Source organism: Ursus maritimus, unplaced genomic scaffold (assembly GCF_017311325.1).
Source record: "Ursus maritimus isolate PB19 unplaced genomic scaffold, ASM1731132v1 scaffold_16, whole genome shotgun sequence".
Taxonomy (NCBI): domain Eukaryota; kingdom Metazoa; phylum Chordata; class Mammalia; order Carnivora; family Ursidae; genus Ursus; species Ursus maritimus.
In genome coordinates this window covers 17831548-17855440 of record NW_024424008.1, presented here as the reverse complement: position 1 = coordinate 17855440, position 23893 = coordinate 17831548, and the positions used below count along the sequence as shown (strand labels likewise).

At 37.2% G+C, this 23893-nt stretch overlaps 1 protein-coding gene across 1 annotated transcript in view; it reads right to left on the bottom strand.

Moving 5' to 3' along the window:
* Positions 1 to 17671: 17671 nt before the first annotated feature.
* The window catches only part of TYR (tyrosinase), a 107199-nt gene continuing 100977 nt past the window's right edge, over positions 17672 to 23893 (bottom strand). The window contains exon 5 of the mRNA XM_008704436.2: positions 17672 to 17903. Coding sequence (XP_008702658.1) covers positions 17674 to 17903 — 230 coding nt within the window. The 3' untranslated portion in view covers positions 17672 to 17673. The remainder of the gene's footprint in view (positions 17904 to 23893) is intronic.

Below are 23893 nucleotides of genomic sequence, written 5' to 3'. Positions count from 1 at the left end.
CATAGTAGCCGCGTAACGCTACGTCAAGGTGCCTGTGTTATTCACCTTACTTTGTCTCCTCACCTCAGCATTTTACCATCTCACATCATCACGAGAAGAGGGGTGAGTACAGTAAAATATTTTGAGAGAGAGAGAAAGACCACATTCACATAACTTTTATTATAGTATATTGTTACAATTGTTCTATTTCATTATCAGTTGTTTTTAATCTCTTCCTGTGCCTAACTTACAAATAAAATTTTGTCGTGGATAAGTATATGTGGGAAAAAAATAGAGTATATCTAGGGTTCAGTACTATCTGTGGTTTCAGGCATCCACTGAGGGTCTTGAAATGTCTCCCCTATGGACAAGGGGGTATTTTTCCCAACATATCACCATCTCCCTTTTTAGAAATCTGTGAATTACACAAAATAAAAAATACTAATAGAATCACTCACTCACAGGTTTGCCTGACATTTATATAGGTGGGATATGAGCAGCTTGGCATAAGCTTTCAAAGACACACCTGTGTTCCAGCACCATCTGAAAACTAGTTGTGTGATTTCCCCCATCAGAATAATGCAGACTAGAATCTTCTCTAAGATTCATTCCATGTTGTGTTTCTGCATTGGCTGTGAACTTGTAATTTGATAGTGGACAGGATGAGTGAAAGTGCTTCAGTATATATGATTGTGGTCACTTTTAGGTCCTAAGGTATGCCTCACCAGGTACACAAAGAGGGAAAGCCTTTTGCATCAGCAGAGTGAAAAGATATTTGCTTCAGAGTAAAAAACTTTATACTACCCATCTTTATAAATGTTACATTAAACTATTATTCATTGTTTCTCTAATCTAAAAGTCATTCATGGACCAAATCAATTGCTACAGTGCTCTAATTTTAGAGCTTTTATAAGTGGTGCCTTGTTTGTAGGGTTTAAGCAAGTTACTTCACTCTGTAGTACTGCATTGTTCTCAATTCCTACCACATTGCAGTCCTTTGAGTGATTTATTTTCAAAGAATCTGCTTTCCTCAGATGGTGTCTTGCCTCCTGTATTTTGCCAGGCTGTCATGCATTCAGTAATGGGCATTTCAATAGGTCAAGTTCAAATGCATTTAAAGGCAAGATTAGCAGTTATGTGCTTGCATTCCCTATGTGCATTATTTGCTTTATGTCACAATGGGGTCATGAGTGCATGCTTTAATAGCATTAGTGTTGTAAAATTACTCAACAGCAGCAGCCAGTGAGGGAAAACCACAAAAGATAATTGGGAAAAAAATGTTTTGGGGGTACGCAAATCAAGGAGACTTTGATGTAAATCTCAATCCTGAAGATTAAAAGTTCCTCTAAAATGCCTTCCTTTATTCATATTGATGACCCTGCTGTCAGGAATGTGTTTGCCAGAGCTCAAAAATATGAAAATGTGTGACAGTAGAAGTTCCTCATCAGACTTTTTATTAGGCAATGAAATCTATAAGAAATCTTTTTAAGTGGCTTGTGTTACAGAGGCCCTGTTTGCAGCTTTGTGATATGTGTGTCGTAAACTGGGAGATGTAAGCAAACATCTAAAACTTGGTTTTGTATTTCAGATATAGACCCAAGGTATTGTGTAAAAAATACTTCTTTGACTTAGAGTGACTGTTAATTGTGACAGATTTCAAAGTCACCTTGCACGCATTTTGACAAGGTAAGTTCTGAAATTAAATTTCCAGTTTGTTCTGACAAAAGACGTTGGTAGGAGGTTTTGATTACTAAACAGACGCAGGCTTCAAGTTTTTAAAATAGCTGTCTGTTTGCCTTAGGTTTCTTTTATGGTGGTTGTGAGAAGTAGTTAATTATTTATTTTTTAAATCCCTGATGGGATACTTACAGGGGAAAAAAAACATTTGGTCTTTCAAAGCAGATGGAAACAATACGTCTAGTAATGTGTTACAACTGTGTGGGCTTTGTGAAGCTTTCCTTTTGGAGGTGTTGGCCCTACCCTTTAACCTGTCAGTAACCGGAAGGGTGCTTCCAAGTAGATCAGCGGGCAGACAGCCCTGGGAGCCGGGAACCACCCTGTGATCAGAAACTGTCCTATGTTCACAGTTTCTCTTTTCCATCATTTAATATAGACTCCATTCTTTACCTGTTTCCTTGAAACCAACTTTAACCCAGAACCTTTATTAGGACTCTCAAGCACATATTTTTCATTATTTTTTTCTGTTGTTATCCTAGGCAGCTATAGATCTCAAACCTCCCGGGTCCTGTAGCCTATTTGTTTAGGTCAATGGATTAATCTAGGCTCAGCTTCTGTCTCTTTTCCATTCAACCCCTGAATTAAGCTACTATCCTTGGTTGAGTTTCCTTTGTCTCTGGGCTTAGGGGGGGTCACGCAGGCCTGACTCATGCCTGCCCAGCTACGTCCCTCTATGCCCACGGTCACTGTTGCTGCCATTCACAAACAGTATATTGTAGAACCAGGTAACATTATGGTAAACTGAAAGATAGAGTTTATTTCTGTGTGTAGTGATGCTGTAGTTACAGCTGAGTCTTGTTTGTCTGGTAGTTTGTTCTGTGAAGATGCCATGCACACACACCCATTTAGGTTCTTGGGAGCCTCTGACCACGATACTTTTATCAACCAGTCAATATGTGTGTTCCTTATTTAATACATATTGTTGATCCATTGACATGGAACTCATGGCCAACAGCACTTGTAACTCATGCCTGAATGAAGTTTATCTAACAGTATGTTTTCTAAAAGACACATCACAGCCACCTTGCACTTAGGAACACTAGACAGGACTTCATTATCTTTGTGGGCCATTTTAAACAGCAAAATCACCAAGAAAAATCATAAACATGCAAAAAATGTGGCACTGAATGGACCAAGAAAAGGACAGCAGTATGGGAGCTGGAACAAGAAGGCAGAGAGATGCCATATTTCATATCATCTAGGAACATGGGCCTCAAGTGACTCCAATTTTTCATTGTTCTGTGCAGGTTTGCAAATGACCAGGGAAGTACAGCAAGTATTGATTTGGGGGTTCCAAAAAAAATTGAGCAAGTAGGTGACTGGCTCATAAGGAATCCATGAATAACAAGGCTATGAATGATCCATGTCTACTTTTCCTGGATATGGTGACTGGGAAGGAAGATTCTGTGCCTTTTTTGTAGCTTTCATCTTTATTCTTCCCACTTATTACTGATTTTGAGCTAACCTGGAGTGTCTTTTCTATAGGTGAGAAAAATACTTCTCCAGCTTGACCTGCTTCTCTTCTAATCCTTTCCCTTCTTCCACCTCAAAAATAGGGAATATTAATTTGGACAGAGTATGGAATTTTTATTGGCTCACATTCATTAGTAGGCATGGTTATTGTGTGTAAAAGATTGTGCATATACTTGTGTTCAGAAAAAGTTAACATCCAGACCTGTGACTTCTACCCTTCTAAGAAAGTCCTGCTCGCAAGATTGGCCATTTGCTGGCATCCAGGATTCTAGATTTCGGGAGTGTTCCCACCACCCTAACTGATAAAAGTGGCTCAATATGACTAAACTTTTGTGTAAACAATAAGGTTTACATTGAACACCTGCTTTTCTTCTGGGAGTCAGGAATTTTGATAAGTGCTAGGATCCCCAACAAAAATTTTGAGTTTCCAGTGAGCTTCCCTTGTAGACAACACTTCACAATTTGTCATCACTTGTTGCTGGAGGGATTCTGTGTATGTTGTATTGACTCCACTAGGAGGGACTCTTGGAAGTTGTGCCTCATTCCCTGTGGACTTCACCCCACATACTTTTTCCACTTACTGATTTTGCTTTGTGTCCTTTTGCTGTAATAAATCTTAGTTGTGAGTACAGCTGTACGCCGAGTCCTCCTAGAGAATCACTAAATCCGTGTCATATTGGGCATGCTGACATAACCTGCATGCCTCTCAGTATCTTGTCTCTCACTACTCTTCTGTGTGCTGGGAAGGCAAGTGGATGCAGGACCTTATCCCACACTCTCAGCTCTCTCCTCTATTTCCTCTATTCCGTGCATGTGGCTGACTCGTAAAGCAGCCTGTCTGAAAGTTGCTGTCTTCTTTGTCGTGTGTCTTTTCTCTCTTCACTTTCTTTTCTCCATCCAACAGACTAACGGCAGTAAATGCCCTGGATCTGGAGTCACCCTTAACCAACAGCTGAGGACTCCATTTGAAACTATTGTTTACATACTCTGTATCAGCCTTGCTTTACCAGAGAGCCCTATATTGGGGTTAGACACTGGCCCAGTAAACTAACACCACTTTTTCTCTTCTTTGCATCTTGTTGACCTCATATACAATCCCTGATACGCACAAAATATGAGTACCTGACACAAAACAGAAGTTGGCAGAGCAGGATTCAAACATTCTTTGATTGCTTTGTTAAATATCATGAAGATACCACCCATACTGCTGATACTCCTCATCTGCTTCTATTTTCTACCCATCCTCTTCTCCAACCTGTCTGTTCCCATCTTTTCCTTAGTGGGCTATGCTGTGAGGATTAGTTGTTCTAAGATATGCCTTGTTTTCTTTGTTCTCTTACTTGCATTCTCCAACCTTTTTATCAAATCTCCTAATTCTACCCATAACTTACAGAACAGCTTATATTCCCTGGAAAAACAGACTTGACTCCATCAGCCATTTTTATTACACTTCCAAAAAGTACCAGAGACCAGTTTTCCCACCTTGCTTTGGTTTATTTCATACAGAAGAATCACTGTACCCGAGATAGCATTTGTCGGGTCAACACATGACAGGGTGAGGCCAATTTGATTGCTTATCAGGTGTCATGTTTTTAGTATTATACTCTGTCAAGATGGAGGCTGATGACTTGTTTCAATGGAGTTTACAGTTTGGTGTCTTTCTAGACCTACAGAATTCCAGAATTGACCATACAACACAATGGTTTGTCCCTTTTTGAGACAAACTCCCTGAATTTTAGAGTCATACTACTTAAGTTAAAATCCTGCCTAAGGTTAGCTCTGCTATCTTGGGAAATTTTTTTTTTTCATTAACTTTTCTCAGCTTTAGTTTTCTTATTTATAGAATGAGAGTTCCATGAATGAATAGATGTGAAGTATTTGAGGAGACAGAGTAAGTGCTCAATACTGTTAATAACAATGATAATTTTATTACATAGAGAAAGCTGACTATGTATTGGAGTCAGGAAGCAGGATAGTAGATCAGACAGGTATGAACTGAAAGTCTAGTTCTGCAACTTTTGGGCAGGTCTCTGTTCCTTGGGTTTATACCTTATAAAACTAAGATAATATATCCACTTTCAGGGTTTATATGAAAAGTAGCAATTATATGATAATAGTGCTTAGAATTATGTCTAGCATATAACAGACAAAAAGGTAACTATTATGTAAGTGTTATGGAAGAAATTAGGCCAGCCCGAAGAAATCCAGGAGTCGACTATGGATAATTAGTTACTTTTTCTGTGTAATGATCTTATTTATGAAAATGTATTTTAAGATACTGCTCTGAGGTGATAATATTTCCATTACAATTTCATAGTTATTCGTCTGCTTGCCTGACACCTCTAGTAATTGTTCATTCCTTTAATGAAGAGCACAGTCTTAGGAACTTAATCATCTTTATATTCTGGTTCCTAGCAAAATATCTGATTCTCAATAGGTTCTCAGTACTTCTTGCTAAATTCAATCTAGTTCTCATTGTGTTGTTATAACTGAGGAGCATACAAATAAGAAATATTTGTTATTGCTAAGGTTACCTCTATGTATAGACATAATCTTAAAATAGTCCTCAGGAAAGAGAAAAATATTATAAAGAAAAACCAAAAGGAATCAGTTAATCATTTATATGAACAAAGATTTTTTAAGCACCTACACATTAATTATTTGACTAGTTAGGGAAAAAGTAGAATCAGACTTCAAAACTTGAATATTAATTTTGATTTTTTTCTCACTGTTTTTTATGAATCAAGCCCTTTTATTCTTTTCTTTTTGAAGTTTCTTGCATCTGTCCTTTTCTCTTCCCATGGCTACCATCCCACCTGTTGATGCAACTTCAATACCAGTTCATTAATTCATTGGCCAAAATGTAGAGGAGCATTAGAGACTACTCACGTAGCATAATAGAAATGATTTTTTTCCATGTATGTTTGAGAACATTTTTCATAAAAAAATATTCAATATCCATAGCTCTTGGCCTTCTTTTTTACTTAATATCAATGGCTACAGTCAAAATTCTTTCAGCCATCAGTTAAGGATGCATCTCACCGAAAAGTTTCAGAGAATGCGCACCCCAGTGACCTCTAGTCATCCGGGGAGCTGGAGAACAGGGTTTTCTTTTGCTTTGCTAGAAAAGCTCCATTATTATCAAAGGAAACGAACCAAAAATTCTTACATACTCTTTTCTGTCTTGCATTCAATACTTGATTCAAGACATAGCAGTCATCTGAATAACCAGAAAGATCAGCTTACATGTCATTACTTTTTTGAACTTTTCTTGATGCTACCACCAGATGTACACACAAACGTACACAATACACAATCCTGTACATGTGCCCATAAGCTATACCAATTCGAAAATCTGTGAACTTCAGAATCAGATATAGGTTTGAATCCCAGCTTCACATTAGCAGTATGACCTTAGGCAGGCCCCTTAGTCTTTTGGTAGTCTAGCTTCCTTTTTGGATAATACTAAACTCACAGAATTTTAGTGACAATGGAATGAGATCAAATACGTAATATGCCCAGATCTTTACATGACATATGATAAAGTCCTCTGTAAATATTAAGTCCACTAAGTCTTTCAACTTCTGTAATTGTTCTCCAATGCCCCAAGCCAAGTCTGCTCTACCTTTATAGTTTGTGCATGTCAGTATCTCTTACATTTCTTCCTGGACTGCAAACATCATAAGGACAGCAATTCTGTCTAGTCACTTCTGTATGCCCACAAATCCGAGGCTGAGTATGCCTAATTCCAGCCCATGATTTTATTGATTGCTTTCTACAAAGAATTGCTCTGAACTGAACTATTTTTATAAATTATTCCAGTATTGTCTATCATTAATGGCCTTTTCTTCATGATTTATCATGCTATGGAAGCTCTACTGGGGATGCTTACCATCTGCCTCTAAGAACACTGTCTTCTAGAGCCATTAGCAGATTTATCATGTCATTGTGCTTTCAGTTCCTGCTGAGGATCTTTCCATGAGCACTTTTCTCTTTTCAGGGTTACTCTTTTCACCAGCTTCTCCACTTTTCCTTTATAGGAGTATTACCTAGTTTAATGCAAGACTGACCTTTGCAGAACTCTCGGCAGCCCTAAGCGTTTGCAAGTCCTTTATATGCTGAGGTGGGGGCTACTGTGATTTTCTATGTACACATTGTGTTTATTCTGTTTTTAGTTTTCTCTGTTTGCTGAGATCTAACTTTTGTTGATTTCATTTTCGTTCTTCTGTGTAATATTCATCACGTGCTTACTAGAGGCCAGGCATTGAGAATATGTCTGGAAATCAACACCAGCCTTGTCTTCATTGAGCTATTGCTTTAAGGGAAGCAAATACACTAAAGTATACATATACAAATAGTTATGCAATGAAAAGCTGTGGTAAATGCTATGAAAGAAAAATAAAATATGTGATGAGAGGTTATGAGAGGAAGATCTGTTTTGTGAAAGTGGCATTTGAGATCTAAAGTATGAGTAGGAATTTGGGGCAAGAGGGAAGTGCTATCTGGGGTGCTATGATGGCAGAAAGAATCACACGTTTAATGAGCTAAAAACCAAGCAAAAGCAAACAAACCACCATGTTGTGGGAGCACTGTGCATGTAAGAAGCAGAATGGAATGAAATAGGCCTGGAAAGACAGGCAGGTCCGCAACAAGGAAACCTTTGTTGAGAGGACCTGGGATTTAACCAGCGAGTAACATTTACCTTCCAAACTGTTAGAAGCACACTTTAAAAACAGCCACTTCAATTGTTAAAGGGATTAGAAAAAGGCAAGTGAAGAAGATAGAATCCAGCCAAGAGGTTATTACAGTAGTTTGAGCAACAAATGATGATGGCTTAGACCAGACCTGAAGTAGAGAGCATACTCTCCCACAGAGGACAGGTGAGAACAAAGGGACATCTTCCACATGCACAGTATATTGAAGGTATAACCAAGATGGAGGGTAAGGGGGGGGGTGAGATATTAGAAAGGACTTCAGTGGCTAGGGTATAGGTGCCATTTATTCATGTGTGGCAGTTTGGAGGAGGAACTAATTTTTAGAAAGGTATTAAGAGTTCATTTTTATTTATTTATTTTTTAAGATTTTATTTATTTATTTGATAGAGAAAGAGGGAGAGAGAGCAAGAGCAGTGGGGTGAGGGAGATGCAGACTCCCTGCTGATCAGGAAGATGAAGTATGGCTCAATCCCAGGGCCCTGAGATCATGACCTGAGTCACAGGCAAATGCTTACTTAACCAACTGAGGCATCCAGGCACCCAAAGAGTTCATTTTTAAATGTAAGTTTTAATTCCTGAAGGATATTTAAGTAAATTTAAAAAACTAACATTTGGGTGTATCCATCAGGAAATCTGAAAAGAAACTTGGACAAGAGACATAAGCTTGAGAATCATCAATACTTGTGGAAATTTGGGAAAAGAAAATTCACAAAGAAAGTAGAATGGGAAGATAAGAGGATCTTAGAGATGCTGTGTTGTACTGAACAGATTGCTCCTTCAGGACTGAGACACTCATTTCCCCAGCTACTGGCAGTGTTGGCTGCAGATTGTGCATAGCTGAGTCCCTCGCCAGGAACTAGAAAGGAATCTCTTCCTCAAATTTCCACCCCCTCCCTGGGACAGTTGATACATAACGAGTAGACAAGGTGGAAAAACAAACGTTAGAGATCCTGGCCTTGATGTGGGACAGTTCTAAAGGACTCTGTCAGCTTCATATAGCTCTAGGATTGGCTGAGACCTCGGGGAAACCACGTGAAGACATCTGGTGTCAGAAGTCCTCACTTGTTGTATCAAGCAGCTGTTCAAACTTCACCTGGAATAGGCTAATAGTAGAATGGAATACACCTGTAACTCAAGCATAATTTAGAGGTTTGATAAGTTCAAGGCAAATGGCTCTTGTTAAGTGCTATTGATACACTGAAAAAGAGACAATGAAAGATGGGGAGTAATTATTTTAAGGTGGACTGTGAAAGCCAGTGAACCTACAATTTAAGCTGATATGTGAAAGCCAGAGAGCCTTCTTGGCAAAATCTAAAGAGGATTTCAGCCCCTGCCACAAGAGGACGGAAACACCAGATGATCAGTCTAGGACTTAATAATATGGGAAACTGGGGCGCCTGGGTGGCACAGCGGTTAAGCGGCTGCCTTCGGCTCAGGGCATGATCCCGGCGTTCTGGGATCGAGCCCCACATCAGGCTCCTCTGCTATGAGCCTGCTTCTTCCTCTCCCACTCCCCCTGCTTGTGTTCCCTCTCTCGCTGGCTGTCTCTATCTCTGTCAAATAAATAAATAAAATCTTAAAAAATAATAATAATAATAATATGGGAAACTGAGCTGCTACAAAGTTTGAATTTTTAACCTTATCAATTCTGATACCTAAAGATCAGGACTCTGGTTGGAAGTAAATGGAATCCTGAGTCAAGATGGAGACATTTACGTTAATGCACTTAGGAATCTTGAACCTTCAGTTTCCCCTTGACTCTCTGGGCTGCAAAAGTGGCCTACTTATCCCTCTTAAAGCCTAGTCCTCTTCTCTTACTTGAAAATGATGACAACTTTGTTTTGCAAACAACACACACCTCTTTCAGTACCTATCTCTAACTCTCTTCATGGATGTGAGACCAATAATCAAGGTCAAGTGACAATATGAAACTGCTTGAAGACATACTAAGTCAGTTAAAAGAGGAAAAAGTACACAAGATACAGATTTTGCTGATATATACCCAGGAAGTTCTGGGAGAATATATACAAGTCTGGATCCTGAGGAAGCTGGTCAAGATAGGAAAAATTTACCAAAAGGGAGCATCTCCCATGATATAAAATTTAAGATCCTTGAAAGAATCCCAGAAAACAGTGCTGACATGATGCAAGGATCACTCTTGGATGTTTGAGAAAAAGATGGCCCCCATTAATGAAAGTGAAATGTCAGAACTCCATGGCAGATGCTGGAGGAAGCATCAAAGGGCAGACCAGGATGGATAGAGTGGATAGGACTGGAAAAACCATCTGCTGTCTCATGGGAAGTCTTCAAAAAACCTCCACTTACCAAAGTGGTTAAGAATTTCTGAGAAGGGTACCAGTATTTTTGAGAAGCTCACTGGTGTCTGTGCTGTGTAGGTCAGAACTAAGAATAGGAGATGTAGCTGTAGAACTGATTCTGGTGGAGATTCTAGGATACTAACACTGTACAGCAAAGAAGATGTGACAAGGAGCACATGACCATGGGATCCAAAGGGTCCTTCACATACCACACCACCCAAAACTACCAGCTTGTCCATTAGAAGCTGCAGCCTGAGAATGGCTTAGAATCAGGAGGATCTCATCTCCTCACCATGTGTGATGGCTTTTGCTGTGTCAACTTGGCTATACTGAACTCCTGTACCAGAATTTCTTTTCTACTATGTTTCTAAAATGAACCACAAGGAATATTCTCTCACAGAGTTGGAAGAAGCATTTTTGTCTGATTCACACATCTTCAGTTATGTGGCCAAGCACTAATCCAGGTAGTGCTATGAAGGGAACTTGTAGGTATTGTCAAAGACCCCCCCCCCAGTTGATTTTAAGTTAATCAAAGGGATATTATTCTGAGTGGGCCTGATTCAATCAATTGGAAGCCCTTTTAGCAGGGCTTGGCCTTTCCTGAGTATAGAGACTCCTACCCGTGAAGACATTTCAGCTCATGTTCTTGGAATTCCAGTTTGCTTGTTATTCTCTCTTCTGAGTTGCTTGTCCTAAGGACTTCAGATTTATTTCAGAATTTTTTCATAATCACCCATTATTGTATAAGCAAATCCCTTATAATAAATTTATATACATTATACATCCATTCTAATAATACATATTATTTTATATAATAATATAAATTTTTATATATATACTATTCATATCCATTCTAGCTGTAGAACTCCTTATAGGAGTAACCTATAAGCAGGAGTAACCTGCTTCTGTTACTCTCTCAGCAGTGTGAGTCCTGCAAGTACTTTCTAGCATATCTCCTGCATGTAAGCTTCTGCCTTGGTCTGTTTCTCAGAGAAGCCCAACCAAGAAACTTCCAGTATGTACAGATAGAAGACCTGAGCCCATAAGGGATGCCGAGAAGGAAAAGCCAGAGAGGAAGAAGGAAAACCACAAGTGAGTTCTATTCCAGAAACCACAAGGAAAAAGTTTAAAAAGAGATCAAGGATCAAGCAGAACGAGTACCATAATATCAGATTTGTCAATTTACAGACTGTTGGTGATCTTGGTCAGAAGAGTTTCAGTGGAGAGGTGGGAACAGAAGACAGATTGGACTGGGTTGAATGGTAAGTAGGAGGCAAAGACATAGAGACCACACATTTTTATTTTTATTTTTTAAATATTTATATTTCCTTTTTTAAATTCAGTTAGCCAACATATAATACATCATTTGTTTCAGATGTAGCGTTCAATGATTCGTCAATTTCGTATAACACCCAGTGCTTATCACATATTTTTGAAGGGTTCTGTTAAAAAGCTTGACTGGAGACAAGAAATAGGGCAAATGCTGGGGGAAAATGTGATGTCAAATGAGAATGATTTTGTTTTTAAGGTGAGCATGTGTAAATGCTGAAGAGTCAAGGGTTCTGTAGAGTGGGAAGGGTTGAAGACACAGGAAAGGAGGAAAAGCAATGAAGTAAAGGCCCTTGGGAGTTCAAGCAGGGTTGGGATCTCAAGCTTACAGAGATGGGACCTTGACAGCAGGAAGGATGCTTAAATGGGAACAGCAGAAAATAAAAATAAGATGAATAAAACAAAAATGTTAGAAGTTTGTTGATTTGGGGACAGAAAAATAAAGGATTTCCTATCTGGCAGTTTCATAGACCTTATACACATAATTCAATATTGCAACCTTGTGAATCATTCCTAATCTACACTATATATATAAACTGTAACTGTATCTATATCTTTATTTCTTTTTGTACCAAACAACTTTATATCTTAATAAACTGGCAAAACAATAGAATAGCAAGAAAAGGAACTATTGTTACAATTGTTAAGGAGGAATTCTCTCTCATGATTTTATATCTACATTTATTTCTCTTCCATGACTCTAAATTTTGATTTGATTTAGTCCAGGAGTCAGTAAACATTTTCAGTAATGGGCCAGGTAATGAATATCATAGGCTTTGTGGGGGGGGGGGCGGAGGGGCATATGATCTTTGTTGCAACTCCTCAACTCTCTCATTGTATCATGAAAATGACCATCGACAGTATGTAACATAAATGAATGGATGTGGCTGAGATCCAATAAAACTTCATTTGCAAAAACAGGTGGCAGGCAGAATTCTGGCCTTGGGCCACAGTTTGTCAACACTTGCCATGATTTTGTTGAGACTACCTAACTACCTCATCTAATAGAACTTGATGAGTTCAATTCATTTATCAGTTTCTTTTTGAAATCAGAGAGATGACTACAGAAGAATGATCAGAGTGATACAATGTATCTGGCTTTAACCATGGAGGGAGCAGTGGAGTGTAGATGGCCTTGGGAAGCTGAAAAACAGAGGGAAATGAAATCTCCAGAGCCTCCACAAAGAACATAGCCTTACTGCCACCTTGATTTTAGCTCAGTGAAACCCATGTTGGACTTCTCATCTACTGAATTACAAGATAACACATTTATATTGTTTATGCCACTCTTTGTGGCAATTTACTACGGTAGCAATAAAAATGAATACAACCAACAACAAAGTTCTCTTTGATATTGGAGAGAGGAAAAAAATTTCAGTCTTTCTTGTTTTCTCTCTTTTTTTCACTCTGTACATAGCACGTATGCCCCCCCCCACACACACACTGATGTAAACACATCTATACTTTGCAATTATTCTGCAAGTGTTTAAAACTGACATGGTCTGCTAAAGAAGACTGACCAAATTCCAGGTAGAGTACTTGCTCAAAAAGCACTAAAAATAAAGCATTCAAACTTGCCCTGGGACTTGGTTTTCAGAGTCTTCCCAGCCTTCCCTACCCCTGTTTCATGATCTTAATTATCCCCATAGCTGACCCTGACTGTTGATTCAGACTATTTTGAGGCCTTGTGCTTATTCTTCCAAGGGTGGATTCTAGTGTTGCTGGGTTTTTGTTTGTTTGTTTTGTTTTGTTTTTTGGTTTTTTTTTTTTTTTGCTTGCTTGTTTTTTATTTGGTTTTGGTTTTGTTTTTCCCTGCATGATTCTGATAGCTTGAGGCACACACACCTCTCTACCTCGCCAAGATGTACATCTTATTTTGAGACAAATTCACATGTATGTTATTCCCTATCTCTCTAAAATTGCTTGGGTCTGAATTTTCTCCTAGTTTTTGTGAGAGAAAAAAATGCCCATTAAATTGATGTTATAATTCTAAAAAGATTTATGAAAAGAAGCAACACTCCAGGTGACAATTAGGGTCTTCAGTTCTGTTCAAAGAGAATTGCAACTCTTTTTCCTTCTTCAGTGTTCTTCACCTCTCCATTTTCTTCTTCATTTCTTTAATCTCTTATTTTTAGACTTCATCTCTGCATTTTTAAATCTGTGCAACTCTTTTCAAAAGCACTGTGGCAATTCATTAGAAAAGCCATAAAGTTATTCATATGCTTTGATACAGAGATTGAATTCCTGGAAGCTAATTTAAGAGAAAGTAGATGCCAAATATGCCCAGATATTCCATATGGCATTAACCATGAAACCTGAAACCAATGTAATGCTGTGCATTTATACTGGAATTAAAAATTTTTAATTAAAAAAAAACTAGATGAAACCTAAATGTCCCATAACAAGGACTTGGCAAGTTATGGCACATCAACATAATTGTATAATAATCAACAACATTTATAGTTATGAACGAGGAACTGGATTCAGACCCTAGCTAAATTACCTAAACTACTGAACTGACATGTGAATCTAGGCAAAGTATGTCTCCTGTTTAAGCAATTGTCTCTTCATTTGAAAGCACAAATAATACTTACTCCCATATTGACGTGAGGAGTAAATAAGTTTACATAATATGAATTGCTCAACACAGTTCTTGGAACATCATAACTACTGACTAGATTGTAACATCTTTGTTATTTATTTTAAAATAAGAAGTCAGAAATCACTATGATCATGATTGTAAAGCACACATGTATTGGTACGTTAACATGAAGTTAGAAGAATAATTTCTTACCTTGTTAATTAAGAAAAGAATTTATGAAACAATTAGATAAACACGGGCTATCTAGAGTTTTAATAAGGCTTATATTTTAAAGAAGTGCTCAAATTATTCCCATATAGTTTTAAATAGCTGAATGATTCGAAAGCCCTTAAGACCTCCAGTAGTTACCATAGGCAATTTTATATTCATGATATTATACAAACTAGCAAATGCTTTTGAAAATAAGCAGCATAAAGTTAAAAAAAAAAAAAAACCAACAAAACTCTTTTTACTTGCATTTCAGCAGCTTTCAGAAGGAGTATAGTCAGAAGGGGAGTGGAACTTTGTTCTACTGACATGCCCTCCAAAATAGCACAGGCTAACAATAGGAGGCCCCAATGAGGCCCTTTTTAATGATGACAAAGTAAAACGTTCCTACAAATCAAAGCCCGTATAAACAAGGAAAAGGCTATTTAAAAACATCCACCATCAATGCCAGTTGTCAGCCTGGTAGAGACACTGGTTGAAATGACTTGTACCCATCACATACTTATTTCTACAGATGGAGAATTACATATTTGACTTGTTGGAAAGGTTGGTTACTAAAAATACTCTTTTTAAAAAAAAAAAAAATAAAACCCAGAAAGAGGAACAAAAAGAGTGGCAGCTGCTTATTCCTTTCTCTGTAACAAAATGTGACTTGTAATGTGGCAGTGGAAAAAGAGCAGAGGCAAAATGAAGCATTTATAAAAGCCACACTCTGAAACAATGCTGCAGAATATGTTGGTTCAAATTTAATGAAACTGCCAGGTATCTTCAAATATCGGTCAGGTAATTTGGGTACCTTATTGAGAAAACCTTATTGAGCATCAATGTGGTGGTGGTTTTATCACAGGTATTGCTGCTACACAAGTAAATACCTTGAGCCTCTAGAGAAACAACACAATATTCTATCTTGAAATTCAGTGGTAAAGGAGGGAATTGTCTTGTGATAAAGAAAAGAATGACTTTCTACAGATCACTATCAAGAACAATGAAAATTCCTGGGTTGGATTTCTATTCAAGGTGCTTTGTAAAAATGATTAAAAAATACCTCCTGGACTAAAATTTTGCCCCCAAACCTAAGTAACTGTTTTGTGTGTTGAGATTAGACTAAAGGCAACCGCATTCACTGCTACTGCTTCCTCAGAATCTTCTGGAGACCATTATCCAAATGTCTTTTCCCACTTTTGGTTCTCAGTTTTACTGGTTCCAATTCCCAGCTAAATTGAATCCAGTTCTCAGATGCCATTGTTAATTTATTTAAAAAAATTTTTTTCTGGTTATGCACCAAGTTGAAGAATCCCTTGTATTTGCCCTTGAGTCCCACAGTCCGCCACTGTCTAAATAAATACGCTGTTCCCCAGACCCTTGCCTGACTTTTCTCCACTAAGCATCTGAAATTAGATAAGCTAGTAAATAAGTCTGACAACTAATGGGAGTTAGAAGATCATATTACTCTATTTAACTGAGTTTATTAACTATTAGTAATTTCTGAGAGTTAAAAGCATTACTTCAGCAATAATCATGAATTTCTATTTATTCTACATGAAAACTAGCCAAGATCATTTGACCAATATGTATAATAGGCTAATTCTTGCTCTTCTTTGAAATCCAAACTGGGACTAAGTGAAATGTAATCATTTGAAGTTATGTGATCTCGACACTCAAGTCAGTCTTTTCTAGATAAAGGCCTTAAGAGCTCAGATTTTTCAGTCCACTCATTTTTAAATGCATTCATAAACAACCTGAACACTGTGCTTCAGAGCTTAACAGGAATTGTAGAATATTTTAGTTGAAAGGTACCATACAGGTCAGTAGGTCTCCTTTTACATACTCTCCCAGATATGTAGAGGTTCAGATGCCAGACCCACACAGTTTTCTGGGTTCCTGGATGAGACAAGTCTGTCTTTAAATTTTGGCATCAAGAGATAGTGGAATGACAGTGTTCAGAGATGAGGAGGGAAAGGCAAATCAAGTAGTAAATCTCAAGTTATACTGAAAATGTTAAGCAGACAAATGCTAACTAGGCATGAGAGAAATGAAGAGATGGAGGATGCCAGGACTGGGCAAACGAGGTTGGATATCCAGGGAGAGTGGAAATTGGAATCTGGTGAAACATCCTGGAATACTGTGGAAGAATCACAGGGACTTTCTGTAGAACGTGCTTGGCCTTGTTTCTAAATGGGGAGTTGTGAAGAGTCCTGAGGAGATTTAAGTATTACTATAGACTTAATACTTAAATTCTCTTTGTAGAATTCAACTTGAATTAGCCATCTGACATATATGTGAAGAATTATAATGGCGACGACTTATGATTTTCTAAGGATGCCCCTTTTGGGTTTGGAAAGCTCTGAGAATTGGACCATTTTTCCTTTTTTTGGACCAAAATGGTCCCCTGTAACTTCCAACAACAGGTCCTTGTCTTTTATGTTATACATAGCTATAATAGAAATGTAATATCAATTGTACTATTCTTAGAATTTCAATGGGAACCAAAAATTCAAGGAACAGGATTATCTGCATATCCTAATTTAAGGCCTTAATAGCCAAGAGAAACAGAAATGTGATTTTACTATAGAACTGCAAGAAGGCAACTCAGACTTCAAATGTTCTGTAGCATTTTAAATGTTTTCTAATAAAATTCTTCTTAGAAAATTAAAAAAAAAGCTTTTAATAGGATTATCACCGTTGTCAACATATTTAATGAGTACATCTTGAGACAGGTACTTAGCCAGATTTATTGTAGGGGTGGGGCCTTTATTTTCAGTGACCTTCAAACACATAATCAGAACTATGGCAGGAAAGAGCTGAAGGTTGTTGTCTATTTGAAGTCCCTAACATATTTTTGGTGCAAGAATGTAAAATATAAGGGGAACATTATGCTTTCTGAGGAAAATAAAAATGCACTTTTCAAGCTCAAAAGAATCCATGTAAATTTGTTACTATTTTATTGAAATCAAAGAAAGGGGACAATAAAAAAGAAACATTTCATTAAACAATCAGGAAGAAAGATCAAAATTATTCCCACATATTTATAAGAGCACTTTCATTCAGATACAAGTAGCAGTTACTCATTACTAAATGGCATCCTTTTCTTAGAAATACGGCTTTGAGGAAAACTGTCTAACGAATGATCGAAAGACAGGCAAGCACAGGTGTATTCTACCTGCATTGAAGGAAGAGTACCTTTCGTATCAATTCTGATGGTCTTCATAGACAAATGCCGGGTACTGCTCTGGGGACAACTCCTGGGGATTTGAACATCATTTGAGTTAAAGTGAGGTCAACCTTGTTGGCCCTACTCTATTGCCTAAGCCTTTTATAAATGGGTCTGATACAACAAACTGTGGTAATCCTCCTTTTCCATGAGGAGTGGCTGCTTTTCTTCATGGAGTCTATGTTTCTTGCGACGAGGACACAATAGGCTAGTGAGCCCTCCCAGCACAGCAGTGAGGGCGGAACCCACCACAGCAGCCCCAATGAGCCATGGCCAGATCCGACTTGCTTGTTCTAAGTAGGGCTTAATGTATTCTTGAAAAATGTCCCATTCTGAAACAGAAAGACATTCCAATGTTTTTCCTGTTGTCATCATTAGTATCATCATCATCACTATCATTAACATCATCATCATTGTCATCATCATTATCCTTGCATAGTACTGACTTGCATAGACCCAAGTCAGATGCTTGGGTCTGAATGCCAACTCTGCCAGTTACTAACTGTAAGAGCTTGGAAAATTCACACTAATACCCCTACGCCTTAGTTTCTTCATTAGGAAAATAAAAGCATAACACCACCTTGTTGGAATGTTTTAAAATTGATTGATAACATATGATCTGTAAATTATGCAGTGCCTACAACCAGGTCAACTACAGTAACTTTTAGCTCTTTAGTCTTATATTTGCTTCCATATTTCTAAATAATAGGTAAATATTACCATCTTTTAATTCACCAAGTTTATATCTGGAGTTCTTCATATAGAAATAATAATTTTTGTTTTCATACAACTCCCCTTTTCTTTCCTCAGACTTTTTGGTATAATAACATCATGATTTGGGGCCATATCCACATCTAGGATTTTCATTAATTTTAGTATATAAATATTCACAGTGGAAGCAAATATTGTGTTATGATTACATTTCCTTATGTTATATTTCCCTGGGAGATAATAGCTTGTTATATCCTTTTGCTTGATTTAAAAATACCCATCACTACTTACAAGATACTCTAAGATATTCCATATTCATTTTGTATACAAAGAAAACAAGAGAGTGCATCTTGGGCTTCTCTTGCAGCAAATTATGTCTATGTGACTCAAGTCTTGAACAAAACGATATATGTAACTTTGGGGCAGTTTCCTTAAAAATAAGAAGCTATGTCTTCTTTTTCCTTTTTTTCTTTTTGCTTAGCTGGAATGCAGATAGTGTGTTGATGAGCCATCATGGACCATGTGGTCCAGATTAAACCCTAGGTCTTGTGGAACCACAAGAAAGAAGCAGCTCTGGTTCCTGAAATTATGGAGCTGATATTCAACAACATACCAAGACTATTATTGAGTAATAAATCAAGTAATTTATTTAAGCCATAGATCTTTGAACCTGCGTCTGCTCCCTATCCCTACCTTTCCACCCTCGCTGATGCAAGAACTATAACCTTCTTTTATAAACTCTTTCCTTGGCTACAGTTGATCAGTACATGGTAGACCACTGACTCAAGATGGGCCAATCAGAATTATTACTCAGAATTCACTGTGCTACATTTGTCAGGTGGCTCCAGAACTGATGACAGCCTTACCTCTTAACCTGTGTCAGACAGTACACATCCCAAGAAATAGAGATGAGAGCTAGAGAAGGAGAGAGAGAGACAGAGACAAAGAGAGGGGACAGAGAAGCAGAGAGACAAAGAGATACAGAGAGAGAGACAGAGTCCTTAGAGCATTTAGTTCCCTGGCTTCTGCTGTTCCTCAGTCTCAGCTGCATTTCTGCCTTTCCCAGAGTCTGAGTGTTCATACCTTTTTTACACCAATAAACTCCCTTTTTCAAATCTAATCTCATTCCTATGGAGTTTCTGCATTTGCATTTTTGAAAGTCACAAATATTTTAAAGTTGATTATATGCCCACCACAATACAAGAGTAATTACCTTAGGAAATTCTGGAATTGCAATTATATGTAAACTCCATGTATAATAAAAATGAGATCCACAAACCAATGAGAAAGGGAATATTTATCTAAAAACATATCTTGGAAAGCATGGGTAACAACATGAAATAAAATTTAAAACGAAAGTCTCACTGTTTGCCATAAACTCAGTAACATTCAGAATGATTAAAGCAGGAATGTTCTTTTTTTTTTTTTTTTACAGGAGAATTTGTAACAAACTAATTTCATAGTACTAAAGCCCAACGTTCATTCACAGGAGATAAAAGTGGGGCTTCCCTGGGTATAGGGGTAAAACCCGGTCCATTTCTCCTATTACCTTTTCTTCTTCTGTCCTTGACACTATCTTTTTGCCAGCTGTCACTAAGTTTCCTCTAAAATTCCTAGAGCTTATTAAGCATAATTTGAACAGTATTGCAATTTAGAGTTTCTCTTCATCAGGAAGGGATAACAACTTGCAAAGGATAAGATTACCAAATAAATTATAAAAACGATTTATAATTTTGATATTTAAATCTAAACAATGAAAGCCAAAAAACTAAAAGTAAAACGAAACATCAAAAAGTTACTGTATGGTGACTAATATAACAAAATAAAAATTATTAAAAAAAAAGAAGCTTGCATGAATCTTTGAAAAATAAATTCATGATGTAAAAAAAAAGTTACTGCTTTCAATATATTTAAAATTACTTTAAAAGAGGGATTACAAATGCCTGCCTTATTTTGCTAGTAGTCACTTCAATATATAAAGTACATTTAAAATGTCTAACAGAGCGTGAGAAGTTACGTAAGAAATATGACTTCCTCTGTTTCTGGCTCAGCTTAAGCCCAAGTCACAATTTCAAAATACTATTTCTACATCTGTCCTGCTGTCCAGCTTCTCTGATAATTTTCCTACTTCAGTTGACTCCAAGTGGCCTCAATTTTTACTGTCACCAAGATCTTCTTTGAAACACTTTATATTTTCCAATGGCTCCAAACCAAAATTCAGACTTCCATTCTCACTTATCTGCTTTTGAACCCAAACAGTACACCTTTAAATTATTTCTTTTTTTTATGCCTGCATAGGAGATAATTTTATTATCTTTTTAAATTATGTTCAATTAGCCAACATATAGTACATCATTAGTTTTTGATGTAGTGTTTAATGATTCATTAGTTGCATAACACCCAGTGCTCATCAGATACATGCCATCCTTAATGCCTATTACCAGTTATCCCATCCCCCCACCCTTACATTATTTCTTAATGTCATAATTTTTCTATTTTTACCTAAAGTTCCATTTTTCATGTCACTCTTTTCAGAATAATAATACAGTTTTCTGTTTGCCTTGTGCTCTATCATGTTCAAATCACATGCTCATTGACTCACACAACAAATGTATGAGTTAGTTTGGGACCATTATCCTACCTTAGTGAATTACCAATCTGAAACTTGGAAGGTTTGTCTGTAATATTTAAATGAGAAAATGTGTATATAGCCCTTGGTACAATGCCTAGCACATAGAAAGCAATTTATAACTGTTACTGATTCTAGTTATTCCATAATAATTTCAACAATATTTCAATCGAACCAGCTTCCTATAAGAAATAAGAGTTTTCTCATTCAAACCTACTTTGATTACTGATTCAGGTCAGCTCCCTCTTTTGCATTCTCAGACTCTTTCTTTCTTTGCTCCCTTGGGACACTGGACACAATTGTCTATTGTTAATAATTATTTATATGCTTACTTTTCAGGTTTGATCATAAATTCTTGAGAGCAAGTATTAGGTCTTATTTGTTTTATCTTTCATTCTTCTATTCATTCATTCGTTGATTCATTCATACAGCAAATGTTCACTGGGACACATTACATGCCAGGTGGTGGTCCTGGCACTGTGAGTAAAAAGATACATAAACAGAGGCCCTGGCCTGGAGGAAACAATAACTGGAAAAGGAGACTGATAAGCACACAATTATTTCAAGAGTAATGCTGATATTATGAAAGTATGCAAAAAGATACAATAGAATCATGGTGGAAAGACCTCTTATATCTGTTTGGTGAGTCAAGGAAAAACTCCCAGAAGACTATATCACTGAGTAGAAGAATGGATTAGAACTTGAACCTGTGATGTTGATGGCAAGCCATCCCAGGCAATGGGAACTGCACCACCACCTGGCACGGATATATATAATAATGATTAACACATAGACAAGATTCTATGTAGGCAAGAATAGCTATTCTGTGAATGACAGAAGTCCATCATCAAATCCCATCTGCAGAATGAGACACTCTAGTTACCATGATCATGTCTCCTCCTCTCATTTTTAACATCAAATGTCAAGGTCTTCGGGAATATTTTGGGTTTAGGAGGCTCTCAACAGAGCGGTAGCACACAGAAAGCAGGATCACATTTACCAACAACATTGAGGACACAAGCTTTCATTGCCAAAGCTTTTTGGTCTCGCTTTTTTAATCAGTTATGCACGCAACAAAATCACCTGCTGCTCAATTTTTAAAAGCATCACTAAATTCGATTATAAGAGAAAATGTTTGACAAATGCCAGACATCAGCTGCTTTTTACAGAAAACACGTTAGTAATTATAAACATGAGTACCTGAATGATGAATAACAAACTGATTGAGAACTAAATTATATCAACAAGTTTTTAAGGAATTTTTTAGTAGGCCTAAAGTTTAGCAATAAAGAGGAATAAATTTTAAATTCCTTGAATGTGTACCAGAAGCAATGGAATAATTCATAAAAGGAAAATAGGTAATTACTATTGTTGTTTTTAAAGTCAAACTTCTCTAAAATTAATGGTATGGCTTCACAATTGTATGAAAAGTACTCTAAATAGATAAAACATTTAAAATATATAATATATATACATATATATATTTAACATTTAACTAGAAATAAATAATAAATACCTTAAGTCCCTAATAAGATTCTTTGAGCCTCCACCCCCTCCTCTGCTCCCATGGTTTTTGTTGCCTTTTCAGTAAAAAGTGCCCATTTGGACACCAGGGAAGGAACCATGAAATGGAACATAGTGGGCAAGACATGTGGGGACTAAAGAGAACCCTCTCTACTGTGGAATAATGGGGAGAAAATTAGTTTGGGATTCGGTATTGGCCACTTAGTAATGCTGTGACTTAGAATTAGTCACTTTACATTTCTGTTTTCAATATACCTATAAAACAAAGTCAAAATAACTACTACATAAAATTGTGAAGATTAACAGAGATAACAATTTATATGCTGATGTCTGTAATTTATAGCTTGTTAGTATCTGCAGGCCAGAATGTCTTCTGAGTTTCAAGGCCATCCACCGGCCCCAGAGACATATTTGCCCTGATGTTTCCTATCACCCCATTTCACTGTGTAGCCAATACAACTATGAGATTCCCTCCATATTTGGCCTTGCTCCTACTGTCACTATCTCAGTGAGAATGTCACCATCCCTCATTGTCACAGGCTAGAGAGCTTACAGGCATCCCCAATATCTCCTTCTTTCTCACCTCATATATGAATCATTTTCCAAGTTCTATACATTCTATACAAATTCAAAATAATGTCAAATTCTTTCATGCCTTCTGCCCTCTTCTGAGCACAACCACTGCAATCCACACTGCCTTCACATCTCTCCTGGACGTGTGTAATAGCATCTTCACTACCTTCCCTGAAGGTGCTTTGCAACTTCTACAGAATTTACTACACGTTGCAGCAACAGGAATGTTTTGAAAACTCTCAAATCAAACCATTTAAAATTTATCAATGGCTGTGTTTTTTTTAACAATATGGCCAAAATCCAAAATCAAGATCCCCTTTTCTTTTTTCTTTTTTTTTAAAGATTTTATTTATTTTTTTGACAGAGAGAGAGAGACAGCCAGTGAGAGAGGGAACACAAGCAGGGGGAGTGGGAGATGAAGAAGCAGGCTCCCAGCGGAGCCTGATGTGGGGCTTGATCCCAGGGCTCTGGGATCACGCCCTGCGCGGAAGGCAGCTTAACGACTGAGCCACCCAGGCGCCCCTAGGTCCCCTTTTCAACTAATCACTTCTTCCCGTCATACTGTTATCCTCTAAAATATCACTTCATTGACCCCTAGAGGTAGGTATGTCTCTAAATAAATAAATCACTGGGCAAGTAATTGTTTAAGGTCTTTATCTTCCATTACGATGTAAACCCTGTGAAGATAGACTATATTTTTTACCACTGTATCCATTCTAAGACAATGGTTTGTTCAGTGCAGTTATTAAATACATGTATATAGAAAGAATAAATAAGTAAATAAATAAATAAATAAATAAATAAATCTACCTAGAAAATACCTAGTGTTATAGGAGACTTGAAATACCTTAAAAATACATATCTAAAAATGACCTGGGTATTAAA